This window comes from Phaseolus vulgaris, chromosome 10 (genome assembly GCF_000499845.2).
Source record: "Phaseolus vulgaris cultivar G19833 chromosome 10, P. vulgaris v2.0, whole genome shotgun sequence".
Classification (NCBI taxonomy): domain Eukaryota; kingdom Viridiplantae; phylum Streptophyta; class Magnoliopsida; order Fabales; family Fabaceae; genus Phaseolus; species Phaseolus vulgaris.
In genome coordinates, this window is record NC_023750.2 from 29,686,921 (window position 1) to 29,708,553 (window position 21,633).

At 29.8% G+C, this 21,633-nt stretch overlaps 1 protein-coding gene across 1 annotated transcript; it reads right to left on the reverse strand.

The window, feature by feature from the left end:
* Positions 1 to 5,664: 5,664 nt before the first annotated feature.
* Positions 5,665 to 8,072, reverse strand: LOC137817871 (uncharacterized). Its single transcript, XM_068621097.1, has 3 exons — positions 7,886 to 8,072; positions 5,787 to 6,025; positions 5,665 to 5,679 (listed from the first exon to the last, which is right to left on the reverse strand). Exons 1-3 carry the CDS (start codon positions 8,070 to 8,072, stop codon positions 5,665 to 5,667), a joined length of 441 nt encoding a protein of 146 aa, XP_068477198.1.
* Positions 8,073 to 21,633: the final 13,561 nt, after the last annotated feature.

Below are 21,633 nucleotides of genomic sequence, written 5' to 3' on the forward strand. Positions count from 1 at the left end.
TTATTTCTAGAAATAATAAACTGATTTTTCTTTACACAAAAAACAAAAGAAAAAAAAATCATTTTTAAATCCTTAAGTGTTATTCAATCTTCTGTCGCGATAAATCAACATGTTGAAAAACTTGTTGTAGTCATTAGACTTGACCATAAGTTTTTTCTATTGATTTAAAGTACTAAACAACTAACTAAAATTAACACATATTTGAAAAAAAAAAACTTTCAAAAGAGATTTCAAATCATATGAACTTGAATCATAAGTAAGTGCAAATTAACAACTCAAAATCTACCTAACTATACACACACAACAACAGATTCTTCAAGCTAGATTTTGAAATCATCAAAGTCATCTTGTTCAACATCATATCTCTTAGACCTCCCCATTTTGGGACAATTTGCTACATATGCGCCCTTAGAATACAACAAAACTACGACAATTTTAGCAAAGTTACTAAGGGTGGAGGATGGTCGTGCGAAGGCTGAGATGAAACAATGTTAAGGCGTCCACGTACGATTGAACTAGCTTCAAGTATATATGAGGAGTGTTGTGTTCATGACGCTTACGAGTGTGCTTCCAAGGCTTACTTGTTTCATCTGGTTAGATATATTATATTTGCAGATAAGAGTGTCACCTATGTATCTATTTCGTACTTATTGTTGTTCAACAATCTATGTATGTACGATGGATACGCGTGGGGAGCAACAACACTAACATTTATATGAGCAGTTAGGGGAAGCCTGTTACTTCAACACAAAGTAGTTGGGTAGTTATATGAAACTGGTTCACGTATGAAACCATACAAATAATTAGCAATCACATGTTATATTCCACAATGTCGTATTAAATATTTTATAATTAATATGATTGAATTACTCGAGCATGGATTTATGAGTACTTCTCGGGCATGGGAATGAGAGATATTAATCACTCATATGACGAGGTACACCTGCGGACAACACGATACATAGTTGCCCATCAAATTTGCGTTGTGAGTGATGTACGGGTGCAATTGGATGGGATAACACATGATGAAATCATTTAGACTCCGTATGAGGACCACAAATTGAGTAGGCCATTTGAGACAATTTATTTATTCTTGGGTCACCTGCGATTGAGCAGCTTATCGCAGAGACATATGCTCGAGCATGTGTTGCATCATTTGGCTACAAGCAGAGCATTCCACGACCACTGATGTTGGCTGAGGGTCCTTGTGCACATGTCATTGACCAGAGGTGGTTGTAGTTTGCAGATCACTTGGTGACAAGTTTTACTATTGTTTCTTCCATCTGTGTGTGTTCCTGAGTACATGTCTTGATTTATGACGGTGTCACACCTATATATTTGCAAAGGTGAACTTGGAGATCGGCGCAAAGTTGTCCACGTTGTCGCCTTCGTAGTTTAGATGCTGATAAGCCAAGTACCTCATCCCAAGAGGAGCATGCAAATTCGGTAAGATTTTTTATTTTTATATGTGATTAAATAATATATTAATTTTAATTTTTGACAATTATTTGAACTTGGTGTAGGGTATATTTAGGCACATTGTCACTATCCTCCACCGCATGATAGATTGTCGTTATGTCAATGAAGACACTACAACATATGAGAGTATGGAGTCAGCGTTGCAATTAGTCCGGAGAATCACAGATGACAAAGTGATGTATACTAGCCGATCACGTTTAGTCCGTGGATGTCGTTGATATTTTTTTATTACATGATTATAATAACTTTGTATTTGTACAATTTGGTTTAATTAATTTATATTATAATATTGGATATTTTGTTTTTATCTGACATAAGCATGAATAAGTTATGAATCACAACTCAAGTAATAAATTATGTTTACATCAATCATCTCTGAGATTGACATATGTCGTACTAATACCAATTAATTGGGTAAAAGATTGTATCCGAGTAATGTAGTATGATGACCATAACCTTGCCTCTGGGTAACAATGTGTATACCATAAAATGTCAATGGTAGGTATGGGACAATCATCATGCATTTCTACCCGCAGCACAAATGGAAATTAGTAAACAACAGAATATAAGTAATGTGTTGAGTAATTATCATACTTGCACAAAGTGTGAATCATACCCATGACCAATACATATTAATCGATGTAGACTAACATTGGTAGGAGATGTAGTATGCAATGGTAATGTTTTGTTTCAACGAAAAATAGACTAAGATAACATTGTATTTGCTTGTTATTAAGTATCCATCTATGGTATTGTCATCCATTTCCCAACACTAGACTATAAATACAACAATGTCAATTAGATAACATACACATTGAATTAATTAATGTAAATGACTATTATGATTATTCACTTACGACTGACAACCCATCCACCAGTAGGGACCTCTTGGTATCTTACCATCTAACAATGTCACATATTCTTCACGCCACCGAGATATTTCTTTGAATAAATCCATTCTGACGAGTGACCATGACTCTCCACTCATCCCCAACAATGAAGCAATAATACGAAACCCACAATGTCCATCAACTTTGACATCTATTACATCCAACATATAAGGGTGACATTTCGGATAAAATTGATCAAGCATGGGAATTGCATTGGTGTCGGTGGTCATCTTAAACTTTCCCTCTCCCTTTGGGGTTTTCAAAGATGATGAGTTATTATGTACAAAATGAATGCAACCTACATGCTCAAAATATGGAGGTTCATGTTTTGTGGACCTCTGAAATTTGTTTGTTGGACTCTTTTGGGATCTTTTGTCTTAATTGCATTAAGTGGTGCACATATTGTTGTCATGTTCAGGTAAGCAATTTCACGCAACTTGTTCTTAATTGTCACTTTACCACAAATATCAACCTGTTTGAACCGGAATATAATGACATCTCATTCTTGTTGAATTGGCAACTCAGATGATGAATCACATTTAGATGAATCTAAAAAAATCAGTCTGGTTCACATAACATGAACTTCATTAAGTGGAACGACACTCATAACATATCTAACTAACTCACAAACACATGGTAACACGTGAGTCCATCTAAGCACACATCCACAATGTTTAGTATCAAAACAGATAAGATTGACCGATCAAACTTTTTAGCAATTTTAATCAAAATATGTTTAGATTCAAATCTGGAATGCATTTTATATGTTTTGGACAGCTTGTTCCAAAAATCCTGCTCCAAAATTCTGCACCAAAAATTTTGTTTTGAAAATTTTGAAAAGCTTGTTATAAATAGATTTTGAAAAGATTTCAGAAATAGATATTCTAAAAGTCATCTTTACAGAAAGTAAAATGTTATTTTAATAATTGTAGGGTGCAGTTAGAAGATATAGGGATGTAGAAGAAAAAGCCGAGGAACACTCACAATTTTCTTGGGCCAAACTCCAAACATGTGAGGGTCAACGGACATTATTAATCTTTTATTATTGTATAATATTATTTATATATTGTATGTGACTAAAAATTGTCATTTTCTAAGGCAGAAATAATAATATATTTATAAATATAAATCTAGATTTCATTTCATGATTTATTTTAATATATTTTTTCATATTCTTTATTTACTTGTAGTGAACAATAAATGATTAATCTTTAAACTTTTTTTGTAATTATTTATAGTTTACTACATTTTTTTATTTATTTTAAGCATGAATAATATGCAGACACTTTTTATTTATTATGTGTGATAGCTATTAAACTCAATATTTTAAATATTATTACGTGAATGTAAATAGGTTTACTAAATAAAGAAACCGAACTCAATTTTTGTCCAGTTCATGCTTTGCTAACTGTATCAATCCTTAAAAACAACTTTATTTGACAAAGCATTAGATGATAATATAAAAACCTCTATTCTATTAGTGCATTTTAACTCACTATTATAATGACTTTATGAGTATCAGTTATGAAAAATTTAAACTCTAATACATTTAACCACAAATTTCAAGTGAAGTTCATTGAAGTGTGAGTTTAACTTGATGAGTTATTAATCAAAAGTTGCATACAATTGTAAACCAGAGGGAAAATATTCTATAACTATTAGTTGATTATGAGCAATAATAATGGGAAGTATTTTATTATTAAGATTATTTTTCAATAGCATCAGAAACTAAATTAATATTTTTTTAATTATTTTAAGAACTTATTTGGATAAATTTTTCTTAAAACCTTCTAAAAAAACTTTTTTCCCAATTTAAAACTAATTCATTCATACTAAATAAAGAAGACATAAACAAGTAGGTTCAGGTGAATTTTTAAAACTTTTACTTTTAAAACATTTTCTTTTAGTTTAAAGAAATATTAGGCTATAAAGAAATTTAGAAAAATAGTACAAAAGAGAGTTAAAATAGTCCATCTTTTACAAGGAACTTTAAGAGAAAATATAACACTTTATGACATGACTTTATTTTTAAATAAATATTCATGCAATTTTCTTTTCTCATTTTGAGTACTTAAATATGAAAATTTCAAAAAATAGTAATTGTAGACATTGAATGTGTTCCTTATAAAATATAGTATGGTATTTTATGATAAAGAATATGATCATAGGACCTTAAATGTCATTTAATACACTTCACCAATTGACTTGATAAGAGATGTAATTTGCTTATCCTTTTGTAGTTAGTAGACTCTTTTTTTATTTTGCATAGAGAATAATTTTGTTTTTCTCCTTACTTTTATGCTAAAACACGCCTTTTGATTGTCTTTGATCCTACATCTTTATATTAAATTTTGGAAACAAACTCCTTTTTTGTAAGTGTTGAAAGGACAACATAGGAAAAATAAAAATAAATAAAATATAGTCATAAAAGTTTGAATCTTAAATCAAATTGTGTTTAGTTTTTTTTATAGACAATGCTGTATTTGATGAAAACACAATAGATGTATGGTCTTTGAAACTATATTCCTTAAAACATGTTTATTTGATGTTATTAGTTAATATGAGTCTTTATTATTTTTTTATAACAACGCACAAATTAAAAAATATATATTAAAGACTTGATATAAGAGAACTTGTTCAAATTAACTTGTACATAAATTGATTATAACTTAAAAATAAATTTATTTTATTTATTTTCTTATGTTTTTCTTTTACAAATTTTTATGGAGAAGTTTTCTTAATAGACCCTAAATTTAGGTCTTAAAAGCAAAAAAAAAAAACAAAAAACTAACCTCTTAAAATAATGCATAGGAGAATTTACACACAATTTTAATCAACTCTACATTTTTCAAGAATGACACATGAAATCACATTTCAAAAATATTATTAAGAAAGTTAATTTGGTTCAAGACAAGCACAATTATTATAAGAAAAGAAAGTTGTGTATTTAAGACATGAATATTTAAGATTTTTTTTATAAAAGCTTTCATGTTAAGCATTATTATACAACTTGACATCTCAGCTAGGCTGACACCTCAAGTAACAACAATCATCTGCCATCACATGAAAAATGTATTATTAAAAAAAATACAAAAAAATATATGGGGAGACTAAACCAAAATCCATATGTTAACAAAAACAATACATAGGTGGATTGTTATACCTATTCATAAAGAATTCTAAGAACATACTAGATGGAAGCCTATTATACCAATGAAATGATTATGTATGAATTAATCCTAAATTAGCCAACTTAACAACACACACATTCCCTTCACGAAAAATATGAGTAACCCTAAACCTGATTTTCCTACAGTAATTAAGACAAGTATTCAATCGATAAAGAAGCAACCACAAAACATTAGTCTTAGTAGTAAACGTAGCACAAAATAAGGCAGAATCACATTCAAGCCATACATTAGTACGTCCCATCTTTTGAGCTTCCTCCACAGCATGTATAACTTCATAAAACTCAGCAACCATAGCAACTTCAACTTCAAGTAACGCAGAGAAAATACCAATAAACTTCCCCATACTCCCACGAAAAATACATCCACAAGTAACAAGACCAGGATATCCCCTAGCAGTCGCATCAATGTTAATTTTAACCCAGCCTGGTGAAGGGACATCCCATTTAACAGGAAGAGGACGAAGAACTTTACCAGTATACGAGTATTAATACGAAAAAACTTAATCACGTTGAAATCCAACATATCATTCTTCATTGAAGTTTTAGAAGAATTTCCCACTAGACAAGTTAAATCTTTAATTACCATAATAGCCCTAAAAACACCAATCTTATCCTGAAATCTAGCATAATTCCTCACACACCATATCATCCAAATAGAAAAATTTATCACATCGAGCTTAATCAATTTAACCAAATGACTACCATCACTCTAAATAAAACAAAGAAGATCATCTTTATTAGAGAAATGAGAAGTAAGAAAAAACTGTCAACCCAACTCCAAATATGAAAAGCATTAAAACATTAAAAAAATAAATATTGAATAGATTCGTCGTGCTTTTCACAAAGTGTACACACAAAACATATATGCAAACCTTTATTTTGAATATGATGATCTGTAAGAATCCACCCATGAAAAACTTTCCAAAGTACTATAGTTTTGGAAGGTAGAATAAATGAAGACCAAATGAATTTACCTTAACCACAGGGAACTCCTAGTTCAAAGAAAAAAGTCATAGCCGATTTAAGAGTGAAACGACCAGACTCATCTAGAATCCAATTAGGAACATCCTGTTCCTTCCTAACCATGATATGATTAAAAAAATGAAGCATTTGTTGTAAAGACAAAGGAATATTCCAATCACAACCTATCTAAAACTGAGATACTGTATTCAGAATGCTAGCACCGTCAAATAACCCTGCAATATTTATTAAAGAAGTAGTAAAACACCATTTATCATTCCAGAAATTAATAAAAGTACCTGTAACAAGAGTCCAAGAAGTGTAATCAAGTATAATAGAATAAAACTGCTTAATTCCAGGCCAAAGAGATGAGGATCTATAAATCATTCTAAACTCGTATTTTGATTTAAGAACCCTGGCTTTCAGGAGAAAAGACCAATATCTGTTGCTATAAACAAAGTTCCAAGCAAGCTTAAGAAGATATGCATTATTTTCATGACGAAGATTAATAATCTTCCAACCTCCATTCTCAAAAGAAGAACAAATCGTATCCCAATTCACAATAACTATGCCTTTTTTTCGAATATCACCAATTCAAATAAAATTTCGACACCACTGCTCAACTTGCTTAAGAAGTGAAACAAGCCATTTATACATATTAAAACTATAAGTTAGAAATCCAGTAATCACCGTATTGACCAACTGAATCTGACCCATCATGCTAAGAGATTTACCTTTCCAAGATGCTAGCTTCAATTTGACTTTATTGGCCAAAGGTTGAAGAATTGACACTTTGGAGCTCCAACAAAGATAGACACTCCTAAATAATTGAAAGAAAAACAACCATGACTATAAGAAAAATACGTTGAATTTTGGTAACAAATCTTGCAGAATTATCCATGGTGAAAAAACTACTATTAGAATTATTAACATATTGACCAGAAAAATCACCATATGTTTTAAGAAAAATACTCAAAATTCTAAGAGACTTATTATCCCCCCTACAGAAAACAAATATGTCATCAACATATAAAATATGAGAAGGAGTGAGATAACCTTGCGGACTAGTCATATGTAGAATTTTATTATCATTCACAAGCTTAGAGATACCTCTACTAAGAATTTCCTCTACAAGGCAAAAAAGTAAAGGAGACAAAGGATCACCTTGTCTGACACCTCTACTGTAAGGAAAAAAAATCCACCAAACTGCCATTTATTCTGATAGAAAGCATAGATAAATAGAGAATTGTACTAATCCAACTGACAAACGAGGGGTGAAAACCAAAGCGTGTCAAAACTAATAATAAGAACTTCAAACTCAGAGTGTCAAAGACTTTATAAATATCAACTTTGTAAGCCACATTACCTCCTCTAACCTTTTCAGAAAACATGTTAATAGCTTCAGAAGCAATACCAATGCAATCCTGAATCTGTCTACCCTGCACAAACCCATATTGATTAGGAGAAATTATTCTAGCAGCCATAAGTACAAGCCTATCTGTCAGTATCTTGGAAATAATCTTAAATTTGAAATTAGCAACAACAATTGACATGTAATATTTAAGATTTGATATTTTTATTATTAAGTAAATGAAATAATATTATGTTAATTATACGTGTAATATATTTGATATACATTACAATCCTTCAAACAATATGTGTGTGATTCGATATATATTGAGTGTAATTCAATATATTTAGTCAATTTGTGTCCCACTATCTTTTAACATAAACATTATAAGACTAGTCAAAATAGTCATTTAAAAGGCTAACATGTATCTTTGAAATTGTCTAAGATAAAGTACATCATAGGTAATATCACAACAAAATCAACATTGATTAACAAAAGCAGTAAAGGAGTATGGTAATCTTTTTCAGAGCACAACTACATACTTGATTGATCCAACATGCCTTGTACATAAAAGTGGTGAGCGAAAACCAAGTTACAAAGGAATAAATTTTACAAAGGAATAAAGATGACAAGTCAAAACAACTACAAGAATAGAGGAAGAAAACTAGAAAGAAATGGTCATCAACAAATTTTTGGAAAATAAAAGTTGGATTGGAAAGTTGTCAACCTTTCAATGTTTGATAAGCTACACACAATAAAAGGTGAAGGTAGAGTGAGGCGAACAAAGACATTAAATTGTCATATCTTAGGGATGATATGATTCTTATTTTGGGGGCACATGAGGATAAGATTCGAGAACTATTTATGGGTAGTAAGAGCAACAAAATGATTTTTACCGACATAGAAAATGGAAACCTTTTTTTTATATTGAGGAATAGGATGACTTGCGTAAGATGTTACATAGTACCGATATTTGCAAGAAGTGTGACTAGTATTACAAAGGTGGTAAGCCTCTATGAAATATTGGTGTTATTTAAAGAGAAAGTAGGAATAATAGAGAGTGACTATAAATAAGAATATCACTACATTAATGTGTAACACATATTCAATAAATTAGTTTTAACTAATTGGTAGTATAGGTATGGATTTTAGAAGATAATAGAAGGAAATTTTGTGTGTAATGTGGAAGTATGACACACCCTCAAGTGAGTACTTACCAGTGAACAATGTTGGAAGGGGATTAAAGTCACACTAGATGTATTTTGATGAAGAATGGGGTTTAATGCAATATCGGGCTTTCCATACCTTAAGATGGAGTTTACAAACAACCAATAGTTGAAGATGATGCAATGGCCCAAAAGAGATGAACCCATATAAACCATTAACATAATAAAATTCTAGCCCATTAAGTGTCCTACAAGAGGGTGAGAATGGAAAAATGATTTCAGGAACAAAAGTATACAACTTGGAACAACACGGAGGAAAATAAGCCTACAAAAGATGTGGAAAATTTGGAAGAGGAATTAGGTGAAGATCAAAAGGAAGGGTAATGAAGGGATAAGGAATTTGTAGAGGGTTTAAGTAAAAAACTACATTAGCAAATTTATTGGTCTTTCACAATCTGAACAATGTGTTACTAGAGGTTATCTCGCTCGTACCAACAATGATTTCCAATGGGGATCATCACAAGGTAATAATCTCTATTTTTTATTTACCTAAATAACAATAACTTACTAGAGGAAAATATTAAAAAAGGTAATAATTTTTTTGGGAGAACAATGTCTATTGAATTGGACACTTACCATTGGGTCAAAAGCTATAGCTTATAGTTGTTAATTATTCAAATTTTATTATTATTAATTCTGATTTTATTACCCTTAAACTATTTTACGTTTATATTGCATTAATGGTTAGTTTACATGCCTGTTAGTTTTCCTATTTTATAGCTTCCAATAATTGTAATTTTATTATATATATGATTGAGTAAATCAAAATGAATAAGATAAGTTTTGCAATTTTGTGCAATTACGTTCAATCAGTTGCTACAACCTTTTGTCTTCTCTTATTTCCTTCAGTTAGTTCCTACAACTGGTATCAAGAGCTAGTCTGTTATCATGAACTCTACCCAATTATCAGTCTCTATCCTTGATGGAAAAAATTACAATCGGTGGTGTGTGCAAATGAAAGTTTTGTTTGATTATCATGAGTTATGGGATGTCGTTGAAATGGAGTGTTTGCATTAGCTGCTAATGCAACTGAGGCGCAACGAGTAGCGCATCGTGACCAGAAGAAGAAGGACAATAAGGCTTTGTATCTCATTCATCAAGGGATGAATGACGAGACGTTTGAGCAGATAGAAGGAGCAACAATTGCCAGTGAGGCTTGGACAATTTTGTCAACCTATTATAAAGGTGGTGATAAGATCAAGAGGGTGCGTCTTCAAACCCTAAGACGCCAATATGAATTGCTGCAGATGGAAACCACAGAGACTATTGATGTCTATATAAATAAAGTTATTGCCTTGACAAATCAAATGAAGATCAATGGTGAAACACATTCGGAGCAGGCAAAGGTGGAAAAGATTTTGAGGTCTTTAACTCCCGGATTTGAACATGTTGTTGCCACAATTGAAGAGGCCAGTGACATTTCAAAAATGATAGTAAGGTTATTGTCTGGTTCTCTACGAGCGCATGAGCAGCGGATGAATGACAATAAGATTGAAAAACCAATTGAACAGACTTTACAAGCACAAGCCTCAATTGGTAGCTCCTATCATAAATATGGTAGCTATTTCAGCAAAGGTCGTGGTGGCCAGAATCATGGAGGCGCTTGGCACGGGGAACGTGGTCGTGGAGGACGAGGAGACATTTATAATAAATCAAATGTTGAGTGTTATAATTGCCATAAACGTGGCCATTATGCAAATGAGTGCAGATCAAAAGGTGATAATCATGCTACCAATTGTGCTCAAGAAGACAGTAATCATGTACAAGATGAAGAGGATCATACAGTACTAATGACAGCCACATCAAATGAAACTCCAAACAATCAGGCTTGGTATTTGGATACAGGTTGCACAAATCATATGTGTGGTTAGAAGGAGTTGTTTGCAGATTTGGATGACTCATTTCACACAAAAGTGAAATTCGGTGATGGCAGGTTCGTTCCGGTGTCTGGAAAAGGGCGAATTCTTATCACATTGAAGAATGGTGATCACAGGTACATCTATGATGTTTTCTATGTACCTGATATGAAAAGTAATTTGTTGAGTATGGGACAACTGACTGAGAAGGGTTATGAGATGCACATAGTTGAAAATAAATTATCAATTTTTGATAAAAAAGGTAATTTTATTCTTAAAACCTTTTTATCAAAAAAACCGCATGTTTCCATTAGATATTCAAATGGGTGATTTCAAGTGCTTGAATGCAATAGTGAATAATGAATCGTGGTCATGGCATTTACGCTTTGGGCACTTAAATTTCCAGAGTTTGGAAAATCTTTCCAAAAGAAATTTAGTGAATGGTTTACCCCATATTCATCACCCTGATCAATTGTGTGAGGCTTGCATTTTTGGAAAGAATAATAGGACACCATTTGTTAAGGAGCCTTGGCGTGCAAAATTTCCTTTGGAGCTTGTTCATACAGATGTTTGTGGCCCGATAAACATATCATCAGTTGGAGGTAATAAGTATTTTTTAACCTTTATTGATGATTTTTCAAGGAAAACCTGGATTTATGTATTGAAAAGCAAGGATGAGGTATTCCACTGCTTTAAAATATTTAAAGCATTTGTTGAAAGAGAGAGTGGCAGACAAATTAAAATGGTGCATAGTGATGGAGGAGGTGAATACAAGTCTAATGAATTCAAGAGGCACTGTGAAGAACTTAGGTTGCAACATAACATAACTTGCCCCTACACACCTCAACATAACGGAGTTGCTGAGAGAAAGAATAGAACAATCATGGACATGGCGAGGAGCATGCTTAAAGTGAAAGGTATGCCAAATTATTTTTGGGCTGAGGCCGTAACATGTGCGGTATATTTGATAAACAGATCACCCACTCGGAGTGTTCCTAACACAACTCCGATTGAGGCATGGAGTGGATTCAAACCCAATGTGAAACACTTGAAGGTATTTGGGTCAATTACTTATGCTTATGTTCCCAATGCAACAAGATCAAAGTTGGATGATAAGGCAGTGAAGACCATTTTCATTGGATATAAGCATGGGGGATACAAATTGTACAATCCAATGACAAAGAAGGTGATTGTTAGTCGTGATGTTACATTTGCCGAAGATGAGGAATGGCAATGGAATGCAACAGCTAAAATGGATTCGAAAAAATGATATATTTACGTTTTGAACGATGATGTGGAAGATAGAGTCACTCTTGAAGCACCTGCAGTTCAACCTAAAGTTGTAATTCAACCTGAAGTTGTAATTCAACCTGAAGTTGCAACTCCAATTGCAACTATGATGGAGCGACCAAGAAGGCAACAGCGACAACCTGTACATCTTCAAGATTGCGAAGTAAATCTTGATGATGAAGTTGATGACAATGGAGATTTGGTTCACTTTGCTTTTCTTGCAGAATCAGAACCTGTGAGACTTGCCGATGCCATTCAACACCCCAAATGGCAAAAGGATATGAATGAAGAATTGATGGCGATTGAGAAAAACAATATCATAACTCAAATTGGGAAGGTTGTTCCAAATCAGAATTAAGGGAGAATGTTGGTTATTCAGATTTTATTATTATTAATTTTGATTTTATTACCCTTAAACTATTTTATGTTTATATTGCATTAATGGTTAGTTTACAGGCTTGTTAGTATTTCTATTTTATAGCTTCCAATAATTGTAATTTATTATATATATGATTGAGTAAATCAAAATTAATAAGATAAGTTTTGCAATTTTGTGCAATTACGTTCAATCAGTTGCTACAACCTTTTGTCTTCTCTTATTTCCTTCAATTAGTTCCTAAAATAGTCACAACATAACTCTTTCTACTTAATAATATAGCAACCAAAGTTTCATGATTCAATTGTGACATGACTCACTTGCCAACATGACAATTGATGCATCATGAAAAGATATTCCCTTAGTAATTGTCTTATTAAGAAACAAACTCTTTGATTATAACCTAATACACTAGACTTTTGTCATGGGACCATTGTTGCAATTGAAAATAATGCCCCCATCAACAAATTCCCTACTGAGAATCAAACTTGTTATACTGGTCATGATAACAATTGTTGGATCAAGCGTTTATCCCTAGGAAAACAAAAGTTAGCTTATAGGTAGGGCTATAAGCACCATAATTCAATTGTAACTTGGTTTACTTAGACATGAGAGAATTGTACCATGCAAAAATCTCCCTCATTAATCGTCCTGTACAGAATCAAATATTTTAATTATGACTTGGTGCACCTAAGCTTGTCATGGAAAAATTATTACAACTTGTAGCAATCATGGTAAAGGCAAAAAATATTTTGGAAAATAGGAAACTTTTTGGGTGTGTGAGGGGTGGAGGAGGACATATAGTTGATCAATAGATTGGTTAACATGAAAAAAAAGGATAAAAGGGATTTAATTAGGGCGAATAAATATAACAAGAAAGGAGAGTGAGATGTTGAATGATGATAATCTCATTTAATATAAGAGAGATGAAATAGGCATCAAGATAAATAACATGACATAAAAGGTTTTAAAAGAACAAGTTTAGTTATTTTTTCTACAAGAAACAAATTGGAGCATATAGATGTTGGGTTGTGTCAATAATTATGGGAAGACACAAAAATTGGGTGGAATGTAGAGCAAACTATAAACTCATCTCGGGGTTTTACTCTACATGTGGTATAAAATGGTGTTGGATGTTACAAATTTATTGATATGTTGGGATATTAGGGGAATTGAAGGAGAAAAGTTTAAAGCTAGTTTTGTAAATATTTACTTGTCTAGTGAGTTAGATTTGAATGTTCGGATGTGGGATGAATAGAAAAGGAGAAAGGCATCTTGCAACATTGGTATATGTTGTTTACTAGGAGACTTCAACTATACTAGAATCAACAATGAAATAAAATGGTAAGGGGTGGGGGAATATGATAGGAGGGAAAGGTTAAGATTTAATGAGTTCATTAGGGAAGTGGAAGCATAAGACTTACCTTTGATTGGAAGGTCTTTCACTTGCCTTCAACCAAATGGGAAGACTAAAATTAAGATTGACAAGGGTTGATGACCAACGAGTTTATTAGTACATGGCTTGGTAGTGTTTTCTTTTACTAGACAAAACAATCTTAGATCATTGCCTAATCCTCTTGAAGTACAAGGAAATGGATTGGGACCCAAAATTATTTAAGGTTCTAGATTCATGGCTAAAAAAGAAAAAATAGTCAAGTCTGTAGTTAAGAAGAATTGGGGTAACCCGCAAATACAAGGAAGGAAATCATATGTATCAAAGAAAAATTAAAAAGATTCAATTTTTTTTCTTAAAAGGTGGAATAAAGATTGGTTTGAAAATATACAAGACAATAAAAAAAGTACATAGTGAAAAAGAATGAATGAACTAGACAAAGTAAAATAGTAACACAACTTAAAAGGAGGAGAATGTTTGGGAAAAGATGAAACTCCAACAAGATTTATGACAAGTAACTATGTATAAATAGTCTTTGCATAGGTGAAGTCTAGATCCAGGTGGTTAAGGCAATGAGATTGTAATAACAAATTCTTTCATACCACTATTAATTGGAAAAGAAGGAAAAATTGAATGATGGATCAAAATATTGATGCAAATTGGATTAATGAACTCGCTAGGATAAAGGAAAAAATATTGAAACTATTTTAAGAAAAGGTTTAATGAGAAATCATGGTGCAAAATAAACATAGATAAGGTTAAATTTAAAGGATCTTGATAATGACTTTCTCGCCTATAAATTTGAGCCTTTAACAATTAAATACATGGTTTTTAGAAGTGGGACAATCATAAAATTCCGAGGCTAGATGAGTATAACTTTGGTTTATATTCTAGTAGTTGATTAGGGAGAATTTTTAGTTTTTTTGGAGGAATTTCACAAGCATGGTAAATTTCTAAGAGGAGAAAAATTCTCCTTCATCACTCTCATCCCCAAAAAAGAAAGGTTAATACATCTAGGAGAAATTAGACCAATATATGTGATAGGTAACATATTTAAAATAATAACTATGATATTGTCTAGAAGGTTAAAATCAGGATTGTCAAAGGTCATTAATGAAGTTTAAAATGTGTTCTTGGAAAATAGGAATTTATTACAAAAAGTGTGTTTGTGACAACTGAGGTGATATATGAGAATAAAATGAAGAAGAGATGAGGTTTAATATTTAAAGTGGATTATGAAATGGTGAATGACATAATTAATGAGAACTTTCTAGTTTATATACTGAGAATACTAAAGTTATATAACAAACAAATCTCTTGTACCAAGAGTTTTTTAAAGTTAAACACGATATCAATCTTAGTAAATAAGAGTTTGAGAAAAGATTTCTCAATGAAATTAGGCTTGAGATAAGGAAACCCTCTAGTCCATCTCATTTTCACAACCGTAACAGGAGATTGAGTGGGTTTATGATAAAAGCTATTAACAAGAACTTACTCTTTAGTTTTATTTTTTAGAGGAACAAGATTGAAGTGGGTATCTTACAATATATTGATGACACGATTTAGAAGAGTTTGCGATAAAAAATGTTATGGTTGTCAAGTCTATCATAAGGAGCTTTGAATTGGTGCCATAGGTGAATGTTAACTTCTTTAAGTGTAGTTTTTGAGCATTTGGCATGGATGAAATGAATTTAGAAAGAATGGTACAAAAACTAAAGTACAAACTATTTAATTTTCCATTTATTTATTTATTTATTTAGGGTTACCTATTGGAGATACTCCCCATGGGAAGGAAGCCCATTATCTAAAAGTTGTTAAGAAGTTATATCCTTAAAAACATAAGTTGTTGTTATTTATTGAGAGGTTATGTTTGATATTATAGGAGTGAAGGACAATAATTGATGGAGGGATGTGAAAAGGATTTATGGAAGGTAAAACCAAAACAGGTTGTTTGATAACATTATAAGTAGTGGAAAGGAGATAAGACAAAAACTAAATTTTGTTTGGATAAGTGGAAAGGGTGAAAATAGTTGTTCGATTGGACGACATAATTGCTTGAATGGGAAAATTTCCTCTTACAAAATATATTATTTACAATTACAACAAGAAACATTACACAAAAATAAAGAGGATAAATGATCTTCGAAAGATAAATTGAACGAAGTTTACTCTATTAAATTTGCTTATAACTATATAAAGAAGTTGAAAAGACTGACACTATCTAACATATATAATAAGATAATTTGTAATTAAAATATAAAGTAATTTCTAGCGAAAATTGATAATAAATATTAATACTAATTTAGAAAATATTTTATAAATTTTTATTAATAATAGAAATTATTTTAGATCCTAATAGTTTTTTAGTTTATAAAATAATCTCTAACTTAATTAATATAATAATTAATTATACTTTGTCTTAAAATTAATTGTTATTTTAATGATATTTTTATAATATTATAAGAGGTATTTATAATTTTATTTTTATTTATTAATCTTATAACTATCTTTATTAAGTGGGATATCCCTAACCTCGTCTTATTTATTAATATATTTATTTATTAATTTTATAACTATTTTTAATCACTAGGATGCCCTTAACCTCATCTTATTTGTTTAGTTACTTTATAATTATATTTGCTTAATGAGAAATCTCTAACCTCATTTTATTTAGTTAAAAATTATCATTACTTAGTAGGGGTTTTCTAACCCATCTTGTTTAATAATTGTTTTGTTATTTAATTTATTATATATATTATATTATTTTACTTGATATTTATTTTCACTTTCTTATTTTTGTCTGTTGTCAAAATAAAAATATCAATTTAAATAGATGAAAATATCAAACTTTCCAAATATATTCTCTCGACAGTTTTTCCAAATACTTGTTGGAATTAGGACATTGAAACTTCGATATTTTAAAAGATCAATAATTTTCACTTTTTATCTAGCACTCATCATCCACACCAATTCTTTAATAAATATGTCTCCATTAACAATATATATATGAATGTGTGAATTTTTATCTTATTTCTTCGTTTTATTAAAAAAATATAAAAAATAATTATATATACGAAAAATTAATATAGTATATTACTTCTTAAAATGTAATTAGATTAACAAACTATATTAAAAAATTACAAATGTAGTTTATTAGTGTAGAAAATTACAAGTAAATATAACCAATGTGCACTAATATTACATCTGAAACATTTTCAAAAGCTTGATTAGAATGAGGCATGAAAAAATGGAAAAGGGGAAGCAAAAGAAAGTGATAATGAACCAAAATTTGATGACAGGGACATGTAATTAATGTTGTGTGATCTATGGACAGCCTGAATCTTAACATTTCCCACCAATATCTCCATCACTGTGACCCTCTCAACATAAAATATCCCAACAAATCTTTCTTTTTCTCTTCTTTGATCCGCACTACTCACTGATAATCGAACTAACAGATAATTAAATTAAGTTACAGATTAATAAAAATAATAAGCCTTGTTGATTCCCACCACGATTTCATAGTACAAACGAAATGATCAGAACGGTTGCTTCAGATGGAACTATCTTTTTATATCTTATGTAGACACTATTATTGGAGCCATTATGATTATTACTTCTCAATACTCAGTTTTATTATAGTGATTAGGTTTTTGCTCAAAAGTAATAATACCTTAAAAGATGGCAGAGAAGTTGAGACCTCAATTAATCCTTTCTTAGCCAATAAACGAGTTTAGCTGGAATGGTAGTTTATTCATTAGAATGAATAATTCAGTAACATAAAGTTATATAATGTATTCTTACAAATCCTCTTACTTATTATTAAATAGATTTTATATAATATGTTATATACATTTTACTTTTTTCATTAATACTTATAAAAATATTATAATAATGCAAAACAAATCTCATATTCCAATTGTGATTTGCCACTTCATAAAGACTAATCTTAAATTCGATTCCAATGGTTACGGTTTAGGGTAACATGTTTAACAGAAAAGATAATAAAAGAATATATAATAAAAAAATAATATTATATTTAAGTTAAATATAGTTTTCATCTTTATATTACAATACAAAATTCATTTTATTCTTATTCCAAATTTTAGATATATTAAATTGTAGTAAAAAAACTATTGCAATCATATCAAACGAATTTTCATATATTATAATATTAAAACATTCACGTCAATAATAAATTAAAATAAAATATTTTTACATTTTAGTACAGAATTTTCATTTGTTATGTTAAAAAGAAACTAGCAAAAACTTATTATAATAGTTTGTTTTACCACAAATATTAAATAGATATAAAGTTTGAAAATAAATTTAACGTAAAAGTATTGAACCAAAAAATATACTTAACAAATATTGGATATCCAAAACAAAATTAAACCACAACAAAAGTATATATACATCATAGTTATTATTAAGAGAGAAAAATGTTACATTTTTAAAAGACATGTTATGATTCATTTAAAAATGTCAAAAGGACAAACAAAGACAAATGGTTGAAAATGTAATTAAGAGGGGTTGCAAAAGATGAAGCAAATTTCAAATTAATAAATTTGAAAATCTCGATCATTTCAACAAACCTAATCTTGTCATCATTCCTCTAACATGAGGAAGGGGATTTTGTGAGATAGAAAATTAGTTCTCGGGCTATGTTTTACATTAATAAGGTTTGAGTTCTCTAAGTGATAAGATATATATATAAAGTATTAGATGCCATTATTATAGCATATCCTTTTCTCCTCGGCATTTTGTAAGGAAAACACTAACCAAAGTACTTACGACTAATTAACCTAATCATGCCATTCTCTTGCAATTATTTTTTTATGTTCGAACGTGTTTGCCACCTTTATGAACAACAAAACACTACGATGAATTCTTTGCTGAAAAGTACCAGGAACAAAGTTAATTAATTGTGCAAAACGCGCAATGGATTGTAAAATAAATGATCAAAAGCAGAACCAGTTCAACTTTTTTTTTGTTTTTTTTGTAAATTAAGAAACTGTTTGGAAGTAAACTAAATCTTTGTCCCAAAGGGCATTGAAAGCATTTTAAATTAAGAGTGTGCAGAGAGGCAGAGATTGTGTAGTAAATTTGAGTGTTAGCATATGCTGAAGATGTGGTTGGTGATATTAGGCATCTTCGTACAGTGGCAGTGCTGTCTGATGAACTGGTCCCAACAAATTAAATGCTAATTAACATGAGGATGTTATATTCTCATGTATACGCATGCATAACTAAAGTACGGTCAATACCATTATTTGAAGAAAGTACACATAAAAACATCACTTAACAACATTTCCACATTAATTAATTAAACTACTAATTAAAAGGATTGTGTATAATACCTAAATCATGAATGCTACTCTTTTAGTGGATTACATTATTCCCACTAGATTTTCCCATCATTATGATGACCTTCCTCCTCTAAAAACTAATTCCAACTGTAAACTCTATTGTAATAAATAACAAAAAATTGGTAATTAAACATAAAAATTAGGTTTCTTCACACATTATATCATTCATCTATTATCGAATTTAACTGAAAGTCAGAATTTTGATGCATATAGGGTTGATGTGTACATGTTTTTTTTTTTATGATTTTCAGGTTTTTTGAGTTATGAATGTACATAACCCGTAGTAGATAACTCGTAATAGAGTTGGAATATCCTATAATGTTTCCTATTTATTTATTTTCTTGCTTATAAAAAAAAAATTCAATTATCGATTTAAGAATTTTATACATTTTTAAATTTCTTTTCTTACACATTTTACTAAGGTATATTTTTTATTTTCTCATACATTTTACTAATATTTTGTTAGTGCATTTTAACGATATGTTAAATATATGACAAAATCTTAAATATAACAAAGTATTCCTATGGAATGAGGTTGTTTCATAATAATGTTTACAAAACAACGTCATTTTATTATCAATATGACATTAAAATGTGTAAAAAATTGGAAAATACGAAAGTAAAAATATGGGGAAAAAATGATAAAATGCAGAAAATATTTAGAATTTTAGGGTAAAAATGTACCAAAAGAATTTGAAAATTATTATTTTTTATCTGTAAAAATGAAATTTGAAAATTAATGATATAGTTAAATGGTAAAATGTGTAATTAAATAATAAAAATTACTATTAGAAGAGCTGAGAAAAAGTTTAGTAAAAGTTTCAAGTATACAATAAGTATCATTAATTTATATAATTTTTGTTTATAAGTAATAAATCTTTTTTAGGGTTTATGTTTATAAAAACCTTTGTATAAATTAATGTGAAGTAAGAGTCCTGGAATCACCAACTAATCCAGTCAAATAAATTTAGTCAGTAAGAGCAACTAGAACGTGAGTGTCCTTAATTATTTGCGCATGTTTACTAAACACCATTCTTAATAAAAACTTGTCATTGAACTGTTGTACTCAAAACAAAAGCTAAATAGACACGGTTGTGTTGTTTAAAATGGAACATAAAAAAAACCAGTAAGCAAAGGTTTAGACAGCTTCAAATCAGAATAAACAACTTGTGATCTTTTGATAAAATCTAATTGTAATGATGAAGTGTAGACTTTTTTTTTAAGTTTGTTTAGCGGATAAAGATCATATGTTGCAACTTTACACGTCGCTAAAAACTTGAAAAAGTTTCTCTTCAAAAACTTCTTAGAACTCTGAAAAAAAAAACTTATGTAATTGAGTTCTCTTTGAACATCTTAATTACTTGTTTTTTTATGTTAATTTGTTGAATTTATTTAGGTTTAAACTATTCTCCTAGTCACACAATTGTTGAGAATGAAACTGAACGGTGTGGCTATAAGAGATAACTTTAGTCACAGATCAATTTATATTATGTAAGGAATCAGTTAACCATCTTTTCTTTGATTGTAAATTACCCGTATACTATAAAACTTATCCAACAAATGAGAAGGTATAGTAACCGTGCGTCTCAAAACCAAACAGTGTAGAAATTTAATCAAATTTTGCTTGTCATATTTTAGCAGAATAGAAAATATGATTTGGAAAGTAATGTTGGTTGCAGTGGTGAGGGAGCACAAAAATAAGTTCTTGTTCAACAATGATTAATTACCACAAACTTTACAATTAAATATGAAAAATAAAAAAATTATAACATTTATGTTTATCTATGAATAACATTTGCTGGTTATACAACGCAAATCAATATTTATAAATTTATAACTAGACGCTAGTATTATTTGTCCGTATAATATCCGTTGATAATATCCATTGTTAAATCTCACAATATTAATAATTATAACAATACTATTAGTTAAGATAATAATAGTAATAATATTAATGATAATAATAAAATTAATTATGATATATAATATTAATTTTCTTAATCTTAAAAATAATTTTTTATAATAATAATACTAATAATTTTATATAAAATTTTATATAGAAATGGATATAAATTGATGTAATAATAATAAAGATAATAATAATATAAAAATAATTATGATAATAATTACAATAATAATATTAATAATAATTTACGATAATTTTAATTTTAATTATTTTATTTCATATTAATATATTAAAATAAAAATATTAATATAATAATTTGTAATAATAAGAAAGATAATAATATTAAT

Coding starts and splice junctions, on each gene's coding strand:
- LOC137817871 (XM_068621097.1), bottom strand. CDS start 8,072: ATGTCAATTGTTGTTGCTAATTTCAAATTTAAGATTATTTCCAAGATA. Junction 6,026..7,885: donor TTCTGAAAAGGTTAGAGGAG/GTAATGTGGCTT, acceptor ATACTGGTAAAG/TTCTTCGTCCTCTTCCTGTT.